General features: G+C 46.6%; 2 protein-coding genes and 1 long non-coding RNA gene across 4 annotated transcripts; 1 reads left to right on the top strand and 2 right to left on the bottom strand.

The window, feature by feature from the left end:
• Nucleotides 1-11562: 11562 nt before the first annotated feature.
• On the bottom strand, nt 11563-19102 carry LOC130525442 (hyaluronan and proteoglycan link protein 1-like). 2 transcript variants are annotated; one of them, XM_057032232.1, is made up of 10 exons: nt 18893-19102; nt 16959-17075; nt 16678-16794; nt 14671-14793; nt 14263-14379; nt 14014-14139; nt 13472-13804; nt 13097-13396; nt 12687-13020; nt 11563-11905 (listed from the first exon to the last, which is right to left on the bottom strand). In XM_057032232.1, exons 1-9 carry the CDS (start codon nt 18957-18959, stop codon nt 12731-12733), a joined length of 1590 nt encoding a protein of 529 aa, XP_056888212.1. In that variant the 5' UTR covers nt 18960-19102; the 3' UTR covers nt 11563-11905; nt 12687-12730. The 2 variants fall into 2 exon arrangements, with proteins under 2 accessions (XP_056888212.1, XP_056888211.1); XM_057032231.1 differs by having other exon boundaries at nt 11563-13020; nt 18893-19101.
• On the top strand, nt 18316-19917 carry LOC130525446 (uncharacterized). The gene is made up of 3 exons (XR_008950491.1): nt 18316-18456; nt 19080-19231; nt 19578-19917. It is a non-coding gene; the product is annotated as an uncharacterized LOC130525446 (long non-coding RNA).
• Nucleotides 19918-20577: 660 nt separating this feature from the next.
• LOC130525443 (hyaluronan and proteoglycan link protein 1-like) lies at nt 20578-26439 on the bottom strand. The gene is made up of 4 exons (XM_057032233.1): nt 26227-26439; nt 22608-22952; nt 21840-22139; nt 20578-21763 (listed from the first exon to the last, which is right to left on the bottom strand). The coding sequence occupies exons 1-4, from the start codon at nt 26309-26311 to the stop codon at nt 21474-21476; spliced, it is 1020 nt and encodes a 339-aa protein (XP_056888213.1). The 5' UTR covers nt 26312-26439; the 3' UTR covers nt 20578-21473.
• Nucleotides 26440-26712: the final 273 nt, after the last annotated feature.

Raw genomic sequence — 26712 nt, 5'->3', positions numbered from 1 at the left:
GAGAGCATTTCTAGCTCAGTGACAGTTTCTCCAAGTGTGGATGCTGGAACATCATCATCTGTTTCACACTTTGAGGATGATGTGATCAGCAATGAGTCTTCAATGGTTGAGTCTCTTCCTTCTCTCAGTAGATCAACATTTAAACCAGAAACATCCTCAATGTCAAGCTCCAGTCAAACTGAAAGTTCTCCTGTCAGCAGTGTTGATGTAATTGGAGAGACTTTGATTTTGGGAACAACAGTCTCCTCCTTGTCATCCACTAATACGCCATCAGTGGAATCATTACATGACAAAGAAATGAGTGTTACATCAGAGCCTGCAGGTCCATCAGTATCATCACTGTCCATGACTGAAGATCCATCATTATCATCATCAACAACAATAACTGACAGTAAAATTGCAACAACCACAAGTAAGACAGAAAAAGTAGAACCATCTGCTGAGATAAGAACTTTTTTCCCATCAGTTGATGAAGAGAGCTCAGGAGAAGAAGTGACTGATACTTCATTCAAATATTCTACGGTATCAACAGCATCTTCACTGTTCAGCACAGAGAAACCAACTGGATTACCAATTATTGAAGATGGTACAAGCATGACAGAGAAGACCTCAGTTTCACCTCAAACTGATGAAACACTGCAGCTCTTTACATCTGAAGATGGTTCAGGTGAACAAGTCCAAGGTTTGCTGAATCAGTCTTTTATTGTGACCTTTGCACCCTCTGTTGACATCACTGAAAAATCAGGCCTGATACCAACTGGAACCACAGACACTCTTGATCTGGATAAGATGAAACTTCCACTTTCAGAGCAGCCATCAGTTCCTCCATCAGTTCCTCCAGTGTCCACCACTGAAGATCCATCTTCATCATCATCATCATCATCATCATCATCATCATCATCATCAGCAACAGCAGCAGCAGCATCATCGCCATCATCATCATCAACAACAACAACAAAAACAACAATAACTGACAGTAAAATTACAACCACAACTAAGACAGAAAAAGTAGAACCAACTGCTGAAATAAGAACATTTTTCCCATCAGTTGATGAAGAGAGTTCAGGAGAAGAAGCAACTTCAACAGTATCTTCACTGTTCAGCACAGAGAAACCAACAACTTTACCAATTATTGAAGATGGTACAAGCATGACAGAGAAGGCCTCAGTTTCTCCTCAATCTGATGAAACACTGCAGCTCTTTACATATGAAGATGGTTCAGGTGAACAGGTCCAGGATTTGCTGACTCAGTCATCATCATCATCATCATCATCATCATCAACAACAACAACAACAACAATTGACAGTAAAATTGCAACCACAAGTAAGACAGAGAAAGTAGAACCAACTTCTGAGGAAGAGGAAACCACCAGCACGACTGAAGAAGAACCAGTAACAGCCAAAGAAAGTTCAGAATTAAAAACCACAGAAGAACAGAGTTCAGGAGAAGAAGCTGCTGATACTTCATTCAAATATTCTACGGTATCAACAGCATCTTCACTGTTTAGCACAGAAAAACCAACAACTTTACCACTAATCACACAAGATGTCACCATTACAAGTAAGATAGACACAACTACTATAAATGTTCCTGGCCGGATAATGGAAGGTGGTGAAGTTATTTTAATTCCTAATGTTGAAACATCAACCCAGTCATTGCCTGTATTCATGACCGAGAAGTTTACAAAAGCTCCACTAAGTTCTACTACTCTCAAGGAAATTCTTACATCAGCTTCTGGAACAGGAAGTGTCGATTCAATGGAGACAGAATTCTCATCCAGAGGTGAACATCCCTTGGAAAGCCCTACTGTGACTGATCAACCCTTTGTAGACCAAACAAGATTAGCAATGCCAACTGCCAGTGTCACACAGTTTACCTCAAGAGAAAAGTCTACTTATATCGACATGGAGAGTTCTGGTTTTACAAGCGGAGATGGTGATCAGGAGGGATCGGGTTCAGGGGCCTACCCTGTGACTACCACAAAACCTCTGGTTCACTATACTGTGGCCACCGATGAAACCGAGCTCGATAAGACAGGGAGAACGCCTGATATCTTTAGTGTTACATCCACAGCTAGGTCAGTTACACAGTCACCTACACAATCTAAACACGTTACAAGCACTGACTTTTATATTATTGAGCAGGGCAGTGGGGTCTTGACAGATGACTCTGAAGGTTCTGCCTCTGGCTCTTTTGATAGATTCTCTACTTCTGAACCTGCTACACCTTCTACTGTGCTAATACCAACTGTTGCAATTACCAAACAAGTCACTGTGTCTTCTAGTGCTGTTAGTGCCCCAAAGGACAGCATAAATCACAGCACCACGGAGTCAACAGAGGATGTTTTTACAGAAGAACCCACAGGCTATGCTGCTTATCTGCCTTCCAGCTCAGAAAAACCAACAGCATTGTCTCCAGAAATTAAATTACCATCAACTGTGCACAGCACACAAACCCCTGCTGATGCTCTGAATACATCTTCAAATGCCTTCAACGTTGAAAGTTCTGACCATAGCACTCTTAAACCAGCCTTACTTTTGGAATCACTGTCGTCCTCTTCAGTAACAACAGAGACTTCACCTTTAGGTTCATCTGTACCATCCACAAATGGCAGTGCATTGCTTCAAGAAGAGTTTGGTTCAGAAGTGTATCCCCCTTCATCACGTGGTACAGTTCGTGCTACAGTCTCCCCAGAGTTACGACCAGAGGAACCAACCCAAACCGTCACATTTTTTGAAGAAGAGTCAGCAGTTACCACAGAGAGAGAACACGCCCCATTGCTCAATACGGAAAAACCCGAAACAGCCACAGAATCACACCAAAGTCAATTAGCTGATGTTCAGCAACTTGCTGTCACTGCAGCTACTTCTCTCTACAACACTGAAAACCCAAACAGAACAAAAATGGATAGCATATCTGAGCGACCAGTTGATGTTTCTCTACCTGCCACTGAAGCATCCACACTAAGTCTGGACCTGACAGAGACAAAGAGTTCAACTTACCACGAAACCAAGGTGGTCACTTCAACGCCACTAGTGAGGGAAATTGTGACATTTGGAGAAGCAACAGGTGAAACTGAGACGTTTGTGTCACTTACACCAACCTCTCTTGAAGTGCCTTCTTCACAGGAGGGTGAGGTTATTCCAGATGCAGAGCATCTTGTCACGTCTGAGACAACAAAGCCTCCCCTTTCAAGTGCAGACAAATATGATCTCCCCGACACTAAGCAAGAAACACATCCTTACGACGGCAACATTTCCTCCAGTACTTTTGGAAGTTCAGTTAGTGATCTCAGGAAAGATTTCTCCACATTGAGCTCAAGTGCTGAGCAAAACCAAGATGGCTCCGCAGTAGTTTCCACCCCCATCCCTTCCATCGTATACCATAGTGTTACAGAGCAGCAGGTGGTGATTATTACCCCTAGCAACAACCAAGGTGATACGGACCAAACTGAACAGATGCCTACCATGGTCCTACATGAGTCTAAACCATCGACCAGCAAAACCGTCATATTCACAGAGGATTCAAAAGATGAAGATGAACTCTTTTCTGTAGTTACAGACAGCAGAACACAAGGTAGCAGTGTCACAGAGCTTTTCACCAAAGATGGTTCCATCATTGATGCAGATACTGTATCAGTATTCCCATCCTCTTCGTTTTACCCAACCATCCAGACAGAAGAAGCCGGAGGCATCACAGCAGTTACAATGACACAGACGACTGAAGTAACAGAGGAACCAGAGGGTTCGGGAAAGGCCACACCACTAAATGCAAATGTGGCCTCAACATCGTCTCCACGGGTCCTATCAACATCAATGTCATCAACTGATGAGAGTGTCTCCAGTGAGGAGTCGTCCTCTGAGGAGATGCTCACATTTGCACCACAGGAAGAACCTACATCTGCAGAGTCCACCGAGTCAAGCGCTGAGGAAACTACTGCTGTCCCAGATGAAGATAGCAGAACTTTCACTGAGACTGAAACTTTACCTGTTTCTTCTGGAAAAGCAAACATAGCTGCAGGGACTGCTGCACCAACTGATGACCTCCTCAGCACAGCAGAAGAAACAGCCAAACCTTCGACTTCCATTTCCGACTCCTCAAATGCTGCAACCTCTGGTATAGTAGCAGTTTTGAAGCCTGAAGAAGTAACATTTTCAGTTTTTCCACCTGAGTCTGGCACTCGGGAGGCTGATGTAACAGCATCAAGTTCTTCTTCGAGTACTGGAAACGTAACAGTTTTGTCTCCTATCAGTCCATCTGTGAAGGATGACCACATTGATAAATATGAGCCTTTCACTGTGCCGGCAGCACACGAACACAGCACAGTGAAAGTGGACAAAATTCCTATTGACGCGGGTACTGGGGGTTCTGGGGATGAGATCTCCGAGGCTACAACTGCATCACCTAAAACATCTGAGAGTGAAAGGCTTGTCGCCACTCCAGCGTCATCGTTGTACAGCACAGAAAAACCAACCACAGCACCTCAAGAGGACAAAACTGAGAGTGAGGAGACAACAGTTGAGGTGGATAAAGTGTCACAGTCAGAAAGAGGATCTTTTGGTCCATCACAGGAAGGAATCCTCCCTGTCTCTACTAAAGAATCCCCGGTGTCTCTGCAGAGTACTTCCAAACCTGAGGTGAAAGTTCAGTTTGTCACCACCTTTGTCCCAGATGTTGATAGAAGACCATCTGCAGTGTCATTCCAACAGGTGCGCTCTGAATTCTCCTTCACTCTTCCTCTGCAAATCAACCCAGAATCTGAGGGGTCTTCCATGACCACGACCATTCAGATGACCTCCAGTGACACGTCGAGGCAAAGAAACAAATCTAGCTTTGATGTAACAACCATGCCACCGGAGGGTGTTACACCCGCAGTGCTTAGACAAAGTCCTACAACCAAAGACATTTCGACCAAAGAAGAAAGCCCAAAGGCTTTCGATGATGTTCATGAGACATCTTCTCCCACATTAACTGTTTCAAGCTCTAAACCCAAAGCTGAGCATATTTCCTCCAAATCTACCTCAACTTTGAAGCCTGAAGACCACGACAGCACATCCTTCCCAGGGCAGCATCTGCTCCCCACTCAGAAATCCTCTGAACAAGTCACGCCAGAGGTCTCAGGCACACAGAGCGCTGATCTTTCTCCCGAGGATGTGTCACTCAAGACAACAACTCCTGAATCAACAGCACAAGACATGAATATTAGACTCTCTACCACTGTTTCCTATTCACAAAGCAGCAGCAGCAGCAGCTCCTCAGAGGAAATCATGTCCACGGTGAGCATGATTGAACTGGACAGTGATGGAGTCGAGAGTGTCACCCCCACGTTTTTATCTGCTACCAGTTCGACGGTTTCCACGAGGGAGCCTGTCAGCTCGGAGAGTGAGTCTGAAGAGATGTCGATCACAAAGAAGCCAAAGACCGACAGCGTAGAGGAGCAGCCCCACAGTGAAATCAAGACTGTGTTCAAAGTGGACGCCACCACGGCTTCAAGGATGGAATCTGCTCCTCTCAATGTCACAGCTGGAAGTGAGGAACCGCTAACAGCAACAGTCCCTCCAGCACACGGCCAGACTGAGACGGTAGCATCTGTAGCCGCCACCCTGGCATCCTCTTCTGAGGAGGCTGAGACACCAGACGGCGATGTAACCACACCGCCATCACTTACTGGTGGAAAACCAGTCATGGAAAGGGAGGAGTCGACCGACGCAGGACTGCATATGGGCCACACTGTTGTTGGAGAGCCTGTTGTAATTCCAGGTAGGCTTCTTAAAATAAAATGCCACTTATTCCACATATACACAGTATGTCGTCACATGAATAACACGCTTGTTTACCTGTGTAACAGAAGTTCATTCCTGTACTGAAAACCTTTGCCTGAATGGAGGCTCTTGCCACAAAAATGGAGCCGTTCATGTGTGTAGCTGTGCTCCTGGTTACACTGGTGATCGCTGTCAAACAGGTAGAGTTTTCTGAACCTCTCTAACAGTATTTAAGTCAATATCAGGCAAATAACCATAACAGTCGTTTCTAGACTGAAATAAAGTACATTTGACTCCTTATATATGCTTGTTTATAGATTTTGATGACTGCAACTCAAACCCTTGTCGCAATGGAGGAACCTGCGTAGACGGGCTGGCGTCCTTCACGTGCGTTTGCCTTCCGAGCTATTCTGGATTGCACTGTGAGGAAGGTATGTTTATTTTTGCCTTTCCTTTTTTTGTTGCCTAAATTGCCCGAGCTAAAAACACCCTGCTTGTCTCAACATCACTATCACTTTTAGCACATTAAGTTGATCCTGGAAGTCCAAACTGAGGGATAAAATCTGGTTTATAGTTGTGTTCCAGCCTCACATGCACAGGCAGCTGAACTGGTGGCCGAAGAGTTAAATTCATGTGTACCAAAGCTCTCTGAGTAAGCCTGCTTTTTAATGTCACAGTTTCCCCACTAGCTGATTGAAGACACCCTTATTTCAACTCAGTAGTGGGTCACACCCAGATTGATGGGCTCACATGCAGCAGTGAGGAAAAATAGAGAGAATGTCACTTGAGGAGGAAGATTGTGTTTATTTTGTCTGCTAATGTTTGAAAGGTGGTCCAAGGGGAAGGGAGGAACAAATGGTTGTTTGCTGAAAGAAGTATGTTGTATTTACACGCACATGCACATGCCTTGGGCCGGGTTACACAGAGTCCACAGAAAGGTGTGACGGCCAACCTCTCAGGATTCTGGGGAATGACGTCAAATGTAATGTCACTTCCCTACGCAAGAAACTGGAGCTTGTGAAGCTAAAAATTCCCTTTTCTGTGGATACAAAGAGAAGCTTAAAAACCAAACATGTGCTTTAATTTAACAAGCAACTCTGTTTGGCTTTTGCCCCTCATTTCACTAAACTGCTAATGGTACGGGGGTTAGAATGCTCTTTCATCTTTAGAGACAACTCGGATTTAACAGCAGCCCTGAAGTGTTGTTATACTGAGCAGTTAACTGCTGCAGATGAGGGAGATAAGCTGATGCCACGAGGAAAGCCTGGGTTTAAGCCACGCCCACACGTTTCATCTGTGCAAAACCTGCATTTGGTTTTATTGATCGTGCGATTCTTTGTGTCAGATACACAAACGTGTCACTACGGCTGGCACAAGTTCCAGGGAAGCTGCTACAAGTACTGCCCCCAGAGGAAAAGCTGGGACGCGGCAGAGAGAGAGTGTCGCATGCAGGGCGCTCATCTGGTCAGCATCACCTCCCACGAGGAGCAACAATTTATAAACCGTAAGTCCGAGACTACATTTGGGATCATCCAGCTGTGGGGAAAGGCATTTTGAGCCGAACCTTCCGAAACGGTCAAGTTACAATAGAGTGTTATGTTTATACAGTTACAAATGCTTCGCCGCGATTCTTGCCTTAATTGCTATCTCTGTTTTCCAACAACTTTCCATGACTGAACTGTCCAAAAAAGGGCAATAGTGCAACAGAAGAAACATTCCCCAGTGTGTTTGACTTTCCCCTGTATGGCAGGTCTTGGACGAGACTACCAGTGGATCGGTCTGAATGATAAGATGTTTGACAACGACTTCCGCTGGACTGACGGCAGCCCTTTGGTGAGATAGGCTGCTTTCTCACACACTTTTGCCTCAGCAAATATGGCAGGACGACAGTGTAAATATTTGGTGAAAACAATGATGTCAGACAGGGAGAGCCTTTCTTTTTTAGCTGTGCTGCTACGCCCATCCGGGCGACTGTTTCTGCTATAAATGTGATGTAGGAGATGGTTTAGAGTTGCATGCAAAATAAGAGATTGCAGGAGGAAGGGGAGGAATTGCTCCCACAATTAAAACAGCAGACAATGGAGGGATTTATCCCTCTCTTTTTGCTAGATTCGGTCAACTCAGCAGGAAATCAAGTAATTACTAAGTACATCTGTATTGTAAAGATCAATCTGAGTGCTTTAAAGATTGGAATGACTAGAGATTGGGGAGGTATAAAAGCAGCCTGGGGATTTAAAGATAAGCACGCGACCCCTGCTGAGCTGAAAGATTAAGGGGTGATGGGTGAGTGAGTGACAGGTATGGTCCCTGACAACCCCCACATATGTCAGAAGGCCCAACCAGCAGGCAGCCACCCGGGAGAAGGGCCACCAAGCAGGCAAGGAAACAGATGGACAGCACCTGTGCTTATGGAAGAAAAATACTGAAGGGAAGAAACTTTTGGGGTCCGGTTGGGTGGTCAGCTTCAGAGGATTTAGATATAATATTAAGACTGTTCTTAAACAACTGTAAAAATATTTACATTTGAGAAAAACTCTGGGGAAAATTGATGATTATTGGCAGTGGGGGCACTGAGGCACGCAGGTTGGAGCCTATTTGGCGATCGGTTTGTGAGTGAGGAGGCGATCAAAGTTTGTTTGATTATTTTGAGGCGGATGCAGGCCTGCCGTGCAGATGATGGGGTGCCGATTTGTTACGTTTAGGTGAGCTGAGCAGGAAGTCCGGTTTTGTTTGCTAACCATAATGACAGAGTAGCAGCACCCCGGGGGCACGGTTGGAAGAGTGAGTGAGTGAGCTTTGAAGGGGATGTTTGAACCTAGAATGTGCTGAAAGACTGCAGGTAGCATCAAATTCTGGTCAGATGCCCTGCAGCACCACAGCTGTGTGTATACGGCGCCGATGTGTCAATGGGGAATCGCTGCACGCACCTTGTGGATTGCATCGCCTGCTAAATGATGTAGTTTACAGGCATAAGGACTGCCTAAGTCAGGTTACGACGTTGCAGAGAATTCCCCGATCTTAGACGTCAATCAGCAATTACTGGCACCCACTGTATCATGTCCAGGATCTAAAGTGTGGAATTAATCATCTAAAACGTGCACTAAACTGTAGTTTCTTTCAGAATCACACCATTACAACTACTTACATAGCTTTCTGTGAAAGGTTCAGTATGTTGTAAGTACAGCAAAGGTCCCTGGGGACCAACAATGATGAGGTCACTACATTAAATCCCTGTTTAGTTTGGCTGCTGGGAAAGACGTTACTGCTCCCTCTAGTGGCCACCGTCAAAATTAGACCGATAGGAAACGTGCTGAAGTACATTTACATTTTGCCGAGACCATAAATAAGACATTAAACATCTGCATTAGGTTCATAATCAAATCAAGTTCCAACATTGATGTTTTCTTTTTCGCTTGCTTCAGCAATATGAAAACTGGAGGCCGAACCAGCCCGACAGCTTCTTCACTGCTGGTGAGGATTGCGTCGTGATGATTTGGCATGAAGATGGCCAGTGGAACGATGTCCCATGTAACTACCACCTCACGTTCAGCTGCAAGAAGGGCACAGGTAATACATTTTGTTAGTATAAGTTACTTCAGACACGCCGTTAAAGTCTTTGCGTTCCAACGTTTGTCTTTGTTCCCGCAGTGGCCTGCAGCCAGCCCCCTCTAGTGGAAAATGCCCGCACTTTTGGTAAGAAGCGCGAGCGGTACGAAGTGAACTCCCTCATCAGGTACCAATGCCAGAGGGGCTTTATTCAGAGGCACCCCCCGACTATCCGTTGTCGTGGTAACGGACACTGGGATGCGCCAAAAATCTCCTGCATGAATCGTAAGAGCAGCAAAAGTCTCTTTTATTCTTGCAGCGCTACTTTAATGCTGCTTTAAAAGCTGATGCACGACTTTCCTCTGACAGCATCCAACTACCAAAGGGTCTTCCTCGGGAAGCATCACCACTCTCGACTCTACATCAACACCTTCCAGCGATGGCCGAACGAGGCCTTCCGCTTCCACAGCCAGCTGTACCGCGGAAAAAGAGACAAGCCCTCGCCGAGGGGGAGGAGACAGTGACTCCAGCTGGTCAGAAACGAGAAAATGTGACTGATGCTCGCGTGGAAAGACGATGAAAAGGATTCCCATCAAGGTGTCAAGAAAGGAAAAACTCATGAAAGATACAGAGAGGATAACTTTGTAGTTTTGCATATTGGATGGTGATGGAGTCCTGTGAAGTGCCTTTGAAACATCTGTTGCTACGTGACTCTTCTCAAGAAGAGCCATTGGTTTATGCCAGTTCCAGTGTTGTGGTAAAACATGTTCAGCTGGCTACTGGAAACGCAAACACTAAATTCAGTTTTCTTTCTTTTTAGCTTACCAAGCGATGCGTTCATTAGGGTTGTGTTTGCTAGTTGAACTCACCATGAGGGTTCCCGACACTATAGCGCTTATGTTAAGTCAAGGAAATGCCTTCAGTTCCATCAGCGTGCGGACACATGCACACGTGTTAGGTGGTAGAGTCCCCACATTTTCTTCCGGTTTTATTTGATCTAAACTCCCAGTGGAAGAAGCAGCCAAGTGAGATGATTTAAAACATGTTTTAAACAAAATTAGCTGTAATAATAGCTGTCAAAGAGACAAATTACATTAATTAGTTCCAGCCCTCACTGGATGTTAAGGTAAATGTTTATGGGACGGAAAAGATTCTTTTTCTAAATTTGTATAAATATTTCAGTTTAATATAAAAGAGTTGTCTTTGTATAGTTGCCAAAAAAGCCTTTATCCACAGAGAGAGAAGCAGCAGATGCAGAATGTGGCACCTTTTCTGCTTGTCTCTTCAGTGCAACACAGAAATGGGCCATGAAAGCATGTTTACACCAGGAATCATGGTCAAGTGATGCTGAGGATAATTATTCATTCAAAGTTAGTTCAATTTCTCTTGTCAAAGCTTTGTCTTTAGTGCTATTTTCCTGCACGCTTTTCATTGTGGCCATTTTAAATCAGCCATTAAGAGAATGTATTTTTCTGAAACTTGCAAAAAGACTTGAACGCAATGGCTCTTTAGGCATAATTTAATTCCACGCTGCTGATCTTGTGACGCTGTCACCTGACCCGACACTACTCCAGGCAAATCATATTTTAGGAGACCAGCCGGTGTGTAAAAGGGATGCAATAAAGATGAAATGTTTCTCAGCAATATAACATAATTTTTCTCCTTTCTGACTCTCTCTTATACCAGCAATGGACCAAAGAGTACGGACGGCCCCGACGGTAACATTAACAGAATGTTGATGGATGTGGATGGATATGTGTGTCCATCCCGTTTCCAATAGAAATATGTCTGGGTTTTTTATTTTATTTTTATTTTTTATGCCTGTGAATGTTTCTGTGTGTTCAAGCCTTATTATCATTTTATATTTATCACCTTTTTTACAATGTGAATGTCTAGAATGTTTTTGATGATGAGACCAAAGTCTTTGTTTCTGCTTTAAATCACCAAATAAATAACATACATGGATAAAAGACATTGGTAAAGCTATGTGACGTCGTGTAACATAGTGTGCAGTGCGGCGCGTCGGCCAGCAGGGGGCGATATCACAATTGGAACGCACCACAGCTTCTTTCTGTTCAGTTATTGTACAGACGCAGGTCTGTATATAAATTCCATCTGCAACAGAACCAACGGACCCACTTAACTGTCAGTGAATATGAAATACGAGGTGAGGTTAATCTTAGATCCTCACAGCAGCATGAACCCGTGACCCCCTGGCAGCTGAAGCAATACACTTAAATCACCACATCCTCATTCATTTCAAGCTGATTTATTTTGGTTCCTTTTATTCTTCTGAAAAAGCTGCACAGCAACATGACACAAAAATATATTTTGGTTGTTTTTTGGGTTTTTTTTGCAGTGTATTACAATAACATTACAAGCTTGGTTTGTAAAAAACTGAATACTTCACTTATGTGACCTCAGCGTGAACAGCAGCATAAAAATCAATGAAATTATGAAGAATTATTGAAAAAAAACACCACCACAACAAGTTCAAAACCCCGTAAAACATAAAAAAAAAAATCAAAGAAAATTACTTTGAATTGTTTGATCTTTCTGTCCAGGACACAATTACTGTGGTCTTTAAACAGCATTCCTAATAAAAAGGAAAAAAAAGATTTTTTTTTTTAGATTATTATAATGCTATCCAGCCCATTCAGAGTGAACAGAAACGAAGTGGCAACACACACAGTTTACAGCTCACATCCTAACCACAGTTTGTCGGAGTCACTTTAGATTTTAGACAGCTGAAAACTGCAGTAAAATCTGATCAATTACATCCTGTCATGGGGTCAGACAGTGGACAAGCAGCATCAGGAATGTTTTCATCTTTAATGTACATAAATGTATTAATAATAATCTTCTCCCTGTACATTTAAACTAGTCATGGGGATCCCGCAAGGTTCTGTGCTCGACCCACTACTATTGTACCCTATTCTACCCTCCCTTCTTCATAAAAACACATTTGAGCTTCGATGCTACGCTGAATGAACCAAAAGACATTATTCCTGAAAGTTCCTGACTTTCAGATATGTCATATATATTGATAAAGTCTATCTTGGAGTGGTGACTCTAACATGTGGCACCGCTGTAAATAACCTTTAAAATACTGCTTTCATTCACTTAAACACAACACTGGATATCACAGATTAGCCCACTGGAAACTATTATTTGGTCCACTAAATCTTCTGGAACTACAAAACACCCCGACAGGGATAATCCTGTGCTAAGATGTTCCCTAAAATCTTCGTATTTCCATATCACAGCACAGACTGACTGCATGGAACATGCTAACGTCCTCGCTGTGTATCAGAACTAAATAAACCTATTAAAATCACGTTGGGAGGGAGGATTGTAAACTTAATTGATGGTTTTACCGACTGCTGCTGCTTCCGAGGGAGAGGCTGCACTCTCCGCATGTTTACTGCTCGGCCTTGTAGCAGTAAACGCCGAACGACTTCTGAGTTTTGTCCGGGAATCCAACGAAGCGCACCGCAGATTCTGTGGGGCTGCAGTTCTTGCGGGGCCTGGAGATCGGGTAGCGGACGCTCCCGTCAGCCAGCCAGCCGGCGTCGCAGCGGTCGTAACCCTCCAGCTTCCAGGCGGAGAAGATGTGGCCCACTTTGGCGATCTGGGCGCCGTCATCTAAACAGGCCTGCACGGCCTCAGCGAAGGTCAGGCTGTCGGGTTGGACCAGCCAATAAAAGGTCCCTGACAGGAAGCGCAAGAGGAAGAAGATTGTGAGCAACCAAACACCGGCGAGACAATAAAAAGAAAGAGAACGAACCCTTGAGAGTGGAGGAAAAGCAGAACACGTCGAAGAGGCTCTGCCTGTCTTGGAGTCCGTAACTTCTGAGACCTGCTGGGTTGTCGGCGCCACCACAAGGCTCTCTGGCTTTGGTGATGGGATACCGCACCGAGCCGTCGCTCAGCCAGCCGGCGTTGCACCAGTCCAGACCACCTCTCCAGGCCTTTAGTAGCTGATTATGGCTCGCGATCACAGCATCTTGCTCAAGACACGCCTGCGTGGCTTTGGTGAAGTTCAGGTTGTAGCGGCCCGAAGGTGGGGAGTACGGAAAGACGACCCCTGAACGCAGCAGCACCGTAATGGTTGATTGAAGGGTCGAGGGCAGAAAAGAGTAACTTACTTAGTTCCTCTCACCTTCGATGACGCAACCCTTCACTTTGAGGAAACCCTCTTCAGCTGTGCGTTTGGTGCCGTCGATGACCTCGCAGCGGTACTGTCCCATGTCCTCCACGGCGATGTCATGGATGACCAGGGAGACGTCTCTGCTGTCAGCGCCCTGTAGAAATACCCGGTTTTCGAATCTTCCAAAGGTTTTGGTCTTGGTTCCCAGCGAGTGCAGCACGTCCTCAAGCGGAGATTCGTCGTTTTCCAGCTTGATCCATTTCACCTGGATGCCGGTGTTGGATCTTTTGGACGGGAGCCGACAAGGCAGGGTGGCGTTGCCGCCGAGGTCGCCAAAAATCCGAACTGGAAATGATGTAAACATGGAGTGAGATCTGCTGGAACAGAAATGTGGGGGCAAGAAATGCAGCTTCAGAAGAAAGCCGAGCGGGTTGCCAGGTAACCGAACTGGAGGGGATGTTTAACAATGATGTTGAAGAAGATGCTGAGATGTGTTTCCTTTTGCGTTAGTCATGACATTTTGGAGGGACTGGAGTTTATCAAAGGCTACTTACAACAGTTTTCCTCGTCACTCTGGTCGGAACAGTCAAATTCGTCATCACACTTCCACCTGGCTGGGATGCACTCCCCATATTTGCACTGAAAGTGACCAGGCGGACACGTCATCTCCTTATAAGCCTCTAAATGGTCAGGAGAGGAAAAGTTCTTGTGTGATCAGAAACAACCGGTAAAGGTAGAAAATCCCACACTCGTCACTCACATAAAGGCATCATTGTCCTTATTTCTGATGGTATCAAACCTACGTGTGCAGTTCTCCTCGTCGGTCTCGTCACCGCAATCGCTGGCGCCGTCGCATCTCCAGCTGGCCAGGATGCACTCTCCACTCTTACACTGGTACATCGCGGGATCACACGTCCTCCCTGCAGCAACAGGAGAAAACTACTTTGCAATTGGTTTTGGTGTGCAACAGGGACTCGAACCAGAACCCCTCCTGTTTGAGCTGCTGTTCCTCCTACAATGGTGCTGGGGCAATTTAAAGTGTAACATTTAAACCACTTGCATATTCAATTACATATAATATTTCATTATATATAACATATATTTTTACAGTTCAGCACTTTATTATTATTCCCATTAGGAAAATAGGGGGGCGGGTGCATCAGACAGCAAAAGGAAGGAGTCATCGCACTTGTCAGAAGGAAAAGACTTACGAGGACAGTTCATTTCGTCGCTGTTGTCGGGGCAATCGCCGGTACCGTCACATCTCCACGTGGCTGGAATGCATCTGCCAGAGCCGCACATAAAGTCCTCCGCTTGACAACTCTCCTGTAAGTCTGCATACGTCAAGAAGGCAAATTCACATGCAAGAATGAAACTAATGGGCAAGTATCAATGTCCCGGAGCCGCACTAGTATCCCAGCTGGACTATATGAGAGGCTGTAAACCAGGTCACGTGTGGCCGAGCCTCCTGATTGGCCGTGGCAGTCACATGTCCCAAAGCATTTGCAGCATTTTCTTGGTTTGCTGCCAGCCTACAGGTGACGCACGTGCATTGAAAATAAAAACAAAATGAAGTGACTCTCTCATGGTCTTTGCTGTTGCTCAACAAAGCGCTTCTGTTTGAGGTTAAGACGTGGACGCGAGACCTGCAGCGAGCACAGCTGTTCTGTGTGGTCTCTTCTCCGCCGGGTCTGGATTGTTTGTGAAGGATGACCAAGCTGGGGAGGGGAGCAACAACACAAAACACTGGACTCCTTTTGTTCCGACTCGTGTTCTGACGCAACATCGGGAGCCTGTTGTATATTTGCAGATTGCCATGGGCCCGTGAGTTTGAAACTCCAAAACCCGATCCAGATGCTGATGTCCAAGCAACCAAGGGAGATCTTGGCTGGTCATGGGAGAGCCACTACGTGAACTAAGCAGGGCCTCCAGTGACTGTTATATACACTCAGAAAACCAGCTGCGAGTCATATGTTCATATATGAAACAGCTGAGATCAGGCTGGCGGCCAGAACCCAACTGCTCTCGGCCCACAGCCGTATATCACGATAAATGAAATGACAGTCGCACAGAAGGCTTCCATAAAGGATGAGAGAAGCCGTCCTTTAGAGGGTGCAAGAAAAAGAAGAAGAAAGACAGCAGCATGTTTAACAGATGGAAACACATACATTAATGGTCACACTAGCCTCTAGAAGAGACACTGATCACGGCCTGGCGTCCCTTCAGGCTGATTCTGATCCCTCCCGTCTTTATTCAGGAAGATTTCTGCTGCTGACTAGCAACAAGTGCTCATCCCAAACAGCTGGAGAACAAAAAAATGGCCACGATGGTTCTAATGGGAATCCAGCTGCCACAGTGGGAAGGCCTTTATTTCTCTCCACATGGGGTCAGGCTTATCCTGTTGGAAATCGTTGACCAACATTCCACACGTTTGTTGACGTGCGATCTTATCAGTATGTCTGCGCGTTTGACAGTCCAGAAGGTTCGGAGGCGGAGGAGCAGAGCCAAGTTTCAGGGGCATGAGCGCATCCACAGATGGGTCACAGCAGGCTGATCTCACAAGAGCTGGACAGTAGCATGAATCACGTTAGGATCTTCTGGTTCCACCCATGAGAGTATGTAGCGCTTTCGACGTAGCTCTCCGGAGTCTCTCGGGAGTTTGCTCGGAAAGGCTGGACAATCCTGGTGGATCCCGTGGCTTCACGCTCACACATGTGTTCTACATTATTTACAGCATTACACATGCAAATCGGAACCTCCCTGGAGGAGAATCAAGGAAAATGCGTCGTCTGCTCCTAATAAGTCAGTGATGTCACACAGCGAATCGTGGCTCGCGGCTCGAAAGGTTCCGGGTGTATCGCAAGAGCAAAGCGTCCAGTCGGCGAGCTCTTCGGTGAGCTCTGACGCCGTGCAGCTGGTCCGGCTCATGTTTCCGTTTGGGTTTTGGAACTTCGATATGGCTCCGGGATGGACGGAGGCTGGACTCTTGGGTGGGGGGTGGTATTCTAAACAGGTATGAGCAACTGCTCAAGATCAAACTTTCAAAGGGGACGAGGAGAACCTAGCGCTCCTGGCTCGGAATGCTATGGAGCTTTTCTTTTTCTTCCTTATGAATTTCCAATATTTATATATTTTAGTTCCATCGCTCCAGGTCATTTAAGATCAAGCACAGGCTCCCATCCCCCCCAAGCCCCCCTCCCAGAGGGTAGCGGACTCACCAATGCATTCTAGCTCGTCGGTGTAGTCTGAGCAGTCCTTGTCTCCGTCGCACTGCCAGCTGGCTGGGATGCACAGACCGTCGTTACACCGGAACTGATTGGCTTCGCACTGAGACTCTACGGTCAGGCAGACGGGAAGAGTTTTGTTTTGAAGCAACATGCTGCATTTTCCTACCACGCTTGACATTTTACAGCACCCCTCCCTACCTGTGAGGTTCACGAGCCGTAGAAAAACCAACTTAAAGATGGAGCCACCTCCGGTAACAAATAAGAGATCTTACCACAGTCCTCCTCGTCGGAGTTATCGGCACAATCATCGTCGCCGTCACATCTCCACACAGCGGGAATGCAGATTCCTAGCTTGCACTGGAACTCGTGGCTTTCACACGCTGGAACTCCTGCATCAGTAAGAAATGTCGGTGATACCAAATCATAGCCACATGGAACAGGCAGCTGTGATTATCCAGACTCTCCCGGGATGAACCCTTCTCATCTATCACCCTTCCAGGACTTGGCAGTCTTTCCAAAATTATCATCTAGAATCAATTTCAAATGACTAATGACTGCCACCGGTAACAGCTTTAAAGCTTGCAGCCTGGTTCCAGAGGGTCGTCTACGTGTCTGTGTAAGTCAGAGGCAACTGCTGGGCCTGGATCTCTGAACCTTCTACAGGGCCCCTCAGTTTTGCTTTAAAAGTCGGACTTTTATCCCTCGTTTTGAAATAAAAGGGGAGGCTAATGCTCACGCTAACAGATCATCTGAGGGAAAACAGGGGATGAGTGAGCAGATCCCGACGACGGGATTCCTGGGATTAAAAATAACGACTTCCCACGTCACTGAGCGCTTGGTTGGAGCCCAGAGTGTAAAACTGTGTGACGTCTTAGCCATTGTTCAGCGAGTGACTCATGTCTACGTGACTGAGCTTCCCCTTTCATTTGTGCCATATCAGCATCGAGGGTGTGTGAATCTTGACATTTATTAGCTGTGCTAAACCTTGGAACAGAGTAACAGGAACCGTGTGTTCATTCACAGCCAAAGACCAAAGAAACCTACGACACTGTTCTTCTAAACGGGTGGTTGATGACACCAGAGCCGCTCGCTTGTCTGCGTGCGCTGCTGGGGGCTCCGGATCATCCTGAGAGCACTGTGTTGCCTCATTTTTAGAAAATAACGATCCTGTTTATCGTTAAATCCTTTATCTTTCTTTTGCTTTCGGTCTGGTCCCTTTTCTATCCTTTCACTTGTGTAATGCACCATTTGTCTCTCTAGAAGACCCCGACGAGGTCAGACTTGCATGGGATGGGGGGTCAGAGGTCAGCAGGTCAGGTTGTTGCTTGCAGGCTTTTGTCCTTGATGTCCCCACCTCCTGTTTTATTTTGAAGTCTGGGGTCATCCTCGTCTTCCTGTCAAGTTTCCCGCCATCGTGACGGCGTGCCAGCTCTAATGTGTTCCACCTGTGTCATTGTCTCACTCCACCTCGAGTATAAAAGCTGTTTCCCTCCTCTCCTGCTCCTGATTGTCTTGTTGTACCTGAGTGGAGCATCATTCCAGACTCTCCCAGTGTTGACTGGTGAGCCTGGCTGTGATTTAGGTGCCCCCACTTGAGCTGATACCGTCCTGGTTTACGGATTCGGGGTTGAATAAATGGACTTTGAGTACCAGCCTGATGGCCTCAAGCCTTCTGGTGGAGTTTCCATGCTCTCCTCACGTGTTTCAGGGTGAACTGGTTCCACCAAACAAACACCAGCTGCCCCCCCCAAGCCTCCACACACTCCTGAGGTACAGCTCAACGCCAGAATTCAGACTTAACAATTGTGTATGTTTATGTAATGTATGGAAAAGTATATCTAGGCTGCTGATTCTGTCAATATTTACCACTATGAAAGCCAATATTAGGAAAACCAAACATCATTTCCCGAGGGTGATTTTAATAATTAGCTGTACAAAGTCTTAAAAGTTAAATGAAAATTGTAAGAGGCCACTTAATTTTAAAGTGCCTTTCTCATTTGTTTGAAAAGAGAACCAAATGTGTGACAAGGTTTCTACACTAATTTGCCCATTTTAATCTTAAACTCTAATTTTATTTTAACCCTGACGGCAGTGGCCGCATTTTAATTTCTGTTTCATCCCGTGTTTTAATTATGGCGATGATGAGGCCACAGGGCCCCCCACCCCGTTTTTATTTCTTTCTACAACAGTGAAGACGAGACCTTACCTTTAACCCAGCAGAACTCCAGGAGTAACAACTGTAGTAACGCGAGTTTCCACACCTCCGCCCACATCTCCAGCTGTGTTCCCGCAAATCTCCAGGTTCTCACAGGCTCCGTGCGTCCCAGTGTGTGTGCGTGAGCCTCTGCCACAGCGGCTGATCCGTTTGTTTCTGCATTCTGCTTCCTCGGCAGCCATAAGTGACGCTGGTGGGCGGGCCGGTGTGGAAGAATGCTTGGACTGCAGTGAATCCTGCACACGTAAATACTTGTTCTCCAGACTTTGTGCAACTTTAAAGGTCCAAATGTGAAGTTGCACCATTGCCAGAATGCCTTGAGTCAAAAAAGTTAGCATATTCATATATCTCGTGTTTGTTTGTTTAACCATTTCTGATTCTATTTATAAGAGAGTGCAAATAAAAGTCATCACCAAGGTACCGATAGAGCAGAAAATGTTATTCCGCCCTCTTGTGGCCGAAGGCGGAAATCACAGCGATTACAGATGTGCGTGACATTATTTAATGTAAACCCCAAAGTTTTTTAAAATAAATTATGACTATTGTACGGAAGAATCTGACTGCTTTAGTATTTCAACATTGATTCATAAAATGTTATTTTACATTAGATTATTAACATTTTCGCGTTACATATTTTGCCCGTTCGGGTGGATTTAATCTTGCGGTTTTTCACCAGTAGGTCGAGCTGTCAGACTGGGGATAAAACCACGATTGTCGGGTCGCTTCCACAGTCCAGCTGATTTGAAATGGCACAAATCTCATAATTGCCCCTTAAAAAATATGGAAAATAAAACCGTAGCTTAGTAGCTTGACCTACAAATGTATTTATCTTTTGTAATGTTGCATTAAATCGCACTTGCTTCAGGAACAATTAACATCCAGGCCGAGTTATTGTCCTCCACCAGAAACTGACTTGAGGGGACAGAGGAAAAGCAAACGTGACTTGTATGGAATGCTACAGCTGCAGAAGAGTCTCCTTGGTGCAGGCCTGTGTATTAGAAGAGGGTTTGTTTATTAAAAAGTGGTTTTGACTCAAGTAAACAAGATTAGAGCCTTTTTCCATTGCTTTTTACTGCTGAGACCGATGCTAAAGATGTAACCTTGACATAAACAGTTAAAGGGGTGAGCTCCTGCTCATGAAAGGCTCGTCCTTTAGCAGCAGAGGCTCCCTCCTAGAGACCATTAGAGGGGTGCACCCTGACGTCTGGGGTGCTGCCCAGCCTGCTTTAACTGGTGGTGATCAAAGGCTGCAACTGGATGCCCCAGCGAGAGAAAAAAAGAAAAGACATTTGTGGCTCATGAAATGCACGTGTTTTCTAGGTGATCGCCGGAAAAACCTCTGAACCCACGTCTGAGGAATTTAACGAGCATCCAAGATTTATTTTGCGAAGGTAATGCACCTTGGGTCTTCCTGTAAGCTTCCTGGCAGCCACTGACTCCCGAGGGAACGGCCTGGTCTAATGCAAACATCAGATCACGATAGTCTGCACCGGTCAGGATCTGCAGACGGAGGAGAACCGGAAGCGTGGAAGATTGTCCAGCAGCATTCTGAAGAGGGTCACCTTAAATCCTCACATCAACATGCTGTCCCTAACTCAGGCTGCTTAAACAGCCTTATATACGGTTCACCCCATAATACATGCTGGTTATAGATCTACAAAATAATGACAAAACCATTATGAGAAAAAAAGTTTATTTTTTTTCTTTAAAAAGATACACAATGATAAGATACAAAGAGGCCTTTAGTCTTGTTTTTGTGCACAAGTGCAACAGATATTTTCCACGGGTCAAAAATGCATCATGACGCGTGAGCTGAAATATCCACAATATTTCAGTGCATGTGATAAATATAGCAGGATTAATGTAACAAAAAGAACATGGAAACACTGTGGAGGTGTTGTTTTGTTCTGGTCTTTAATCTGGTGTTGGAATTCACCTCATTTTCGATCGATCACAGTTTACATGTCACACAAATGCATTTGATAAAAGTAACATCGGATTTGTATTTTATTCATGCTAGCAAAGCTAATCTGGGCTGGGATCGACAAACACAACACAAGACTGACACAGAACATACACGCTGCATCAGGTTATCATAGCCAAGCAACAGCCAAACAGCTCTGGTGAGCTTGTCTGAGACGCCAGTACAGAAAGGTCACAGTCTTCTTTACATTCGGTGTCTGGCCTCAGAGGAGGCAGACGGATGATGAAATATGGCATTTATCTGGAGTACCTCCCAACTGTTATGATATTAGCGTGATGTGTGACCAGTTGAAGCTCTTACAACAACACTTTACAAATGCCCAAAATGTCACATTCTTTTATTGCTCAGACATTTGATGAAGCAGCCGATCTTTGCAGATAAAACATAAATCTGGAGTCGTTCCGGGGAGGACAGACTAAAGGCAGATGTCAGTCGTCGAGCTCTTATCTGTCAGCTCGCTCGCGCACGACCTCACCGTGAGGGTTGTCAGAGATAATGGGATCACGTTGGGATGTAGGATTGTAAACTTTATTGATGGTTTTACTGACTGCTGCTGCTTCCGAGGGAGAGGCTGCACTCTCCATGTGTTTACTGCTCGGCCTTGAAGCAGTAAACGCCGTACGACTTCTGAGTTTTGTCCGGGAATCCGACGAAGCGCACCGCAGATTCTGTGGGGCTGCAGTTCTTGCGAGGCCTGGAGATCGGGTAGCGGACGCTCCCGTCAGCCAGCCAGCCGGCGTCGCAGCGGTCGTAACCCTCCAGCTTCCAGGCGGAGAAGATGTGGCCCACTTTGGCGATCTGGGCGCCGTCATCTAAACAGGCCTGCACGGCCTCAGCGAAGGTCAGCCTCTCGGGTTGGACCAGCCAATAAAAGGTCCCTGACAGGAAGCGCAAGAGGAAGAAGATTGTGAGCAACCAAACACCGGCGAGACAATAAAAAGAAAGAGAACGAACCCTTGAGAGCGGAGGAAAAGCAGAACACGTCGAAGAGGCTCCGCCTGTTTTGGAGTCCGTAACTTCTGAGACCTGGTCCGTTTTTGGCGCCACCACAAGGCTCTCTGGGTTTGGTGATGGGATACCGCACCGAGCCGTCGCTCAGCCAGCCGGCGTTGCACCAGTCCAGACCACCTCTCCAGGCATCTAGCAGCTGATCGGAGGACGCGACCACGGCATCTTGCTCCAGACACGCCCGCACGGCATTGGTGAAGTTCATGTTGTAGCGGCCCACGCGGAGGTGGTACGGGAAAACGACCCCTGAAGGAGACAGCAAGGAGATCAAATGTGGTCAACGAAGGCCGTCAGCGTAATAATGAACGTAGCCTTTGTCCAACTGCGCAAGGAAACATCTGCACGTTGGGATGCTTGATCTCGTTCCTGGAAACTGAAGACAAGTGATGAGCCATCGTGGCTTCATTTCCTTCCCGTCTTAAAAGCTTTCCTTTCTCCCCACTACTTTTGCCTGAAGTCGCTCCACGCACGTGGGCGAGCCGTCGCCGAAAGGGAACCAGATGCTGGCGAACGCTGGCGAAAAACAAGCTGCAGCGATTCCGGCTAACAAATGTGAAACAATCCTCGGCTGGAATGGGAAGCAGGAATCAGACGCGGGAAAAACAGGACAGATCGGACCAACACAATCGGCTTCTGTTTGCATGTTGATTAAATATATTCATATTCCACAGGAGTAGACAAAACAAAGGATTCATGCTAGCAAAAATTACCCACCATCCTTGAGACCACCTTGCACTTCCAAGTGAACCTCCATGACCACATCTGTCATGCCGTTGATGAGCTCGCACTGGTATTTCCCCGCGTCCTGCATGGCGATGTTGGTTATTAAGATGGAGCCGTCGTCGCTGTCGCTGTTCACGATGGAGACCCGGTCCTCAAAGCTTCCAAAGGTCTTCTCGTGGAATCCCATTGAAAGCAGCACGTCCTCATTGAACGCCTCGTCCTCCGCCACTTTGGTCCACTTGACTCGCATGCCGGTGGCGCCAAAGAACATGGTGTCTTTGGACGGGAGCTGGCAGGGCAGCGTGGCGTTGCCGCCGAGGTCGGCCAAAACCCTGACTGGAAAGTGAGGAAACCCGAAGACGTTTAATTGTCCATTTTTATGGATCGAAACACTTCAGTACAATCGGCTGTTTACTTTTGTTTTGCGCCTGGCGGCAATCCGGCGCCACAAAGTTCTGTTTGTGAAAACACGGAAAGCCGCAGGTGTGCGTGAAAGAGGAAAACCGCAGATGAAAGATTAACGTTGATGTTAGCCCCCCCCGCCCGCCCCCCCCCCCCCCCCGCCGTCAGCGTATTTCTGTCTCAGTGGAAACAAACCAGACAGAAACTCAATAATCCGAGACAAGCCTGAGCCTTATTTTCAGGTCGCCAGTTTGTTTGAATGAAAACAGCGAGGTCTTTGTCTTAACCGGGTCTCCCACAGTTGCCTTGACCTCCGTGTTTAGAGCTCGGGGATTGTTTAGTTAATGTGACCCCGGGGGTGGCGGCGCTGGTGGCAGCAGCCTGTAGGCAGTAATAACACGCAGATGAACGGATGCATGTGTGCCGTCGCTTTCATCGGCCCGGCTACAAAGGACCCGTAACACCGACCTTTTGACCTTTGAATGCTCCGCAAATGAACGGCTAATTTCAGCGAACTCGTGGCCCAATCATCATTGTTGGATCATTTAGTCATTATGTCACTCACATTATTGTTCTTTGTCAATGTATTTGCGTTCCCAAGTATGTTCCAAGTCCTCTCATGTGTACTTGCTTGTGGATTTGGGACCACTAAGTATCCCACAATATTCAGGGAGACTACAAATCCCAGAGTGCAATCTGTTGTGCTTTTGTCTGTTACTGTATCTCTAATGAAAATATGGCCAGATTCCACCTGTTTTTCTACAAATGTGTGCAGAAATGTGCTGAACGTGTGTGCGCCCGTCCTTCAAGGCACCGTTCCGCTGAGCGCACATACTCGAGGTTTCAGGTGATATTACAAATGAGGCGGCACGGCCATCAGAGACTTGGCACGCATGTTCTTCAGTGGACACCTTTGGTTCTGGCAGAGGATCAGACCCACTCAGAAACTTCTGATGAGCCACAGTTCTTTAGTATTGTTGCGAAAGCGGAAAACTCCCAATTTGTGTTCCGGAGCGTAAACTTCCGCGGATCCTCCTTTCATTCCTTATTCTACCCTCCCTTCTAACTGCTGACGGGGTTTTATCACATCAAGCAGCTGCGTTTGTCTCTCGAGCGCTCGTCAGAGGTCCTCAATGTGTGATCGAATCCCAACTTTTACCCCCGCTAATTCCTAATGTGTCTGAAAACATTCTAAAGTTTAACGGCAGTCTGAGCCTCATTCCTCTCTGTTTGTGGGGAATGAGTCACAGCTTCAGAACCTCGTTAACTCTCCGCATGGGCATTGGCTGCGTGGAGCACAGGCTGAAATATGAGGTAGCCAGGATGACTAAACCCGCCCCTCAAAGGCCGTGGCAAAGGTGAAGGTGATTATAAACGCGACTACGACGGCGCTGCCAGCTCACCAGATGCGACGCCAACTCCGGAATTTATGAGTAAGCGGTTTACAAATCTCTGGAAAATGGAGTAGATGGAATAAAGACTCCCATTGAGATTCGCTCAAATGAAAGCCAGCCTCTCTGTGTGGTTTGATACTCGTGTGGAAAACTTAATGAAGCTCCTCAGCGCTGATAAAAGACTATACGGGCATCAAGAGCAGCTTCACCGTAGGTAAGAGCGGCAGCGGCGTCCAGGTCAGTTCCGACCTCTCACGCTCCTGCACGTCCCAGCAGACACATGTCCCGCGGGGGAAAGTGGCCCCAACCTTGTGGGATACACGCTCATAAAAGCCCGGGCGACTCTGTGTACTCAGCTTGCTGGGAAGAGAAGGTCCTTGTCCTTTGGCCTTCTCACCTCCAGCTAAAGCCCGTTTACACAGGCCTGGCTGAAGTCGCAGCCCGTTGCCCAAACCGCCACGTCTACCGTAACGCTGAAGCTTTCCTTCGGTAAAAAGGCTGGGAATCAGTGCAGTTTGGGCCGATACGTGAGCACGCACGGGACAATAAAATGGAAAAAGCTCAGCAGCTGCAGCCAGCTACTGACGTTTTATGAGCAGGCACGATTCTGTTAAAGGTTCTATTCAGCTGTAATGGGAAACACCTGCTTGTTAATAAGATCCAACTGTAAATTCAAGAGCATTGCAGAGGTCTGAGTTTGCTGGCAGTCCTATATTCTCCAGCTAGAGAGGCGTAATTATGCTGTTAAGCCCCTGAATGTTAGTTTTAAGAGAGAGGCTCAGCTTTAGCTGCTGCCCTGATTGAGTCAGAATGGTAAAAAGAACTGAAGCTACAGCTAAACGGTGGGTGTGTAGCACTCGCGCTGCGCATTGTGAGCGCTCGGACAGCTCAAACGTGGCCGTAGTGATATGTTATCTCCTAACTCATGTGCGGTGTCACCACGCCAGCCGCCTCACGCCGGGCCTCAGTAACCACCAGCTACAGCGAGCATTAGGCTCCACAGACTGTTCCATTGTGGGGAAAAACAGTCATTTGGCTGCCGGGGAGCATCGGGCATACGTTTGGGTGTGGGTCGTTAATCTTAACTTCCCTCCTGTCAAGGTGTGTGTGTGTGTGTGTGTGATACAATGGCTGGCTTCCAAACAGCAGTGCCCCAGCAGTCAGCAGGAATAAGGACAAACTACGCCCCATGAACACAAACGTATTGCTCATTGGGCTGATGCGTTACTACACTACATCAGACCCTGAGATGATGAAGACGGAGCCAACGCGGATGCGGAGCCCAGATGGATCCTATTCGCCGGGTTTGCAAACGCACGGACATCATTTTAGTGAGCCTGAGGAGGAGGGAAAAAAAACGCTGTCCCTGAAGTCATTCATCTCGTCTCCCCACTGCTTCCTCATGGCGTGTCGGAGCAGAAGCGAGTCCTGAGACGCCCTGTTTCCACATTCGCTGAGTCAGCGAGGTCGCTGATTAGTGCTCACGCACCAGAGCGCAGCGGCTGTTTCGTAGCTCATGGTTGGTGCGGATCTGAATTACCGGGGACACGTGTCCCTGTTTCATTTCCTGTCTGCGTCGGAAACGTCGTCGATTCAGAGAACGGATACAATAGTTGTCGTAAATCGTTGACTGTTGTGGTGACTTTTTACAAGTATTATTTATGAAAGCCATATCTGTGAACGGCCCTATTGTTCCACCAGCCTGTCCTGGTCCCTGAAGTGGTCACCCTCCAATGAGACACTTTTACACACATGCATCCTTTGACAAACCCTCCCACTCACACACCCATGCTGGAATGAGGTCTTAATCTTACCTTCAAATTGAGGGGAAGCGCTCCTCACCTGCACGTTGGCCGCCAGAATGACGGAGATTATTGTGATGAAGAGTTGATTCCTCATTTTTTAAATTGGAATTTACACACTTTAACAGGAAACCTTTGACTTAAGACAAAGGGTCAAATGTAGACTGGCATGAGTTGCAACAGCAGCAGCAGCTTCTGTGGTGTTACTGCAGACGTTTGGGATCCTCCAGAGAAGTGGCTTTTATTGTGGTCCAACATGACCGAGACCACGCCCCCCCTCCTGTCAGCCCATCCCGTTCGGGGCTCTAATCTGGCTCTCATTTGTCAAGTTATTGAAGAAAAAAACCACCTCTATAGAGAGAGGACACAGCAAAAGATCCACACAGGCACAAATGAAGCGCTCGTTCTGACATTAATGGGATGGATGCGTCCACGCTTGGAATGAAATAATAAATAATTCTATGTAGGGGCCATAGAATGATTCCCACAGAAGGCGTA

The sequence above is a fragment of the Takifugu flavidus genome, chromosome 5, assembly GCF_003711565.1.
Source record: "Takifugu flavidus isolate HTHZ2018 chromosome 5, ASM371156v2, whole genome shotgun sequence".
Classification (NCBI taxonomy): Eukaryota; Metazoa; Chordata; class Actinopteri; order Tetraodontiformes; family Tetraodontidae; genus Takifugu; species Takifugu flavidus.
Note: the sequence above shows the minus strand (reverse complement) of the source record. Positions and strands in the feature narration are given on the sequence as shown.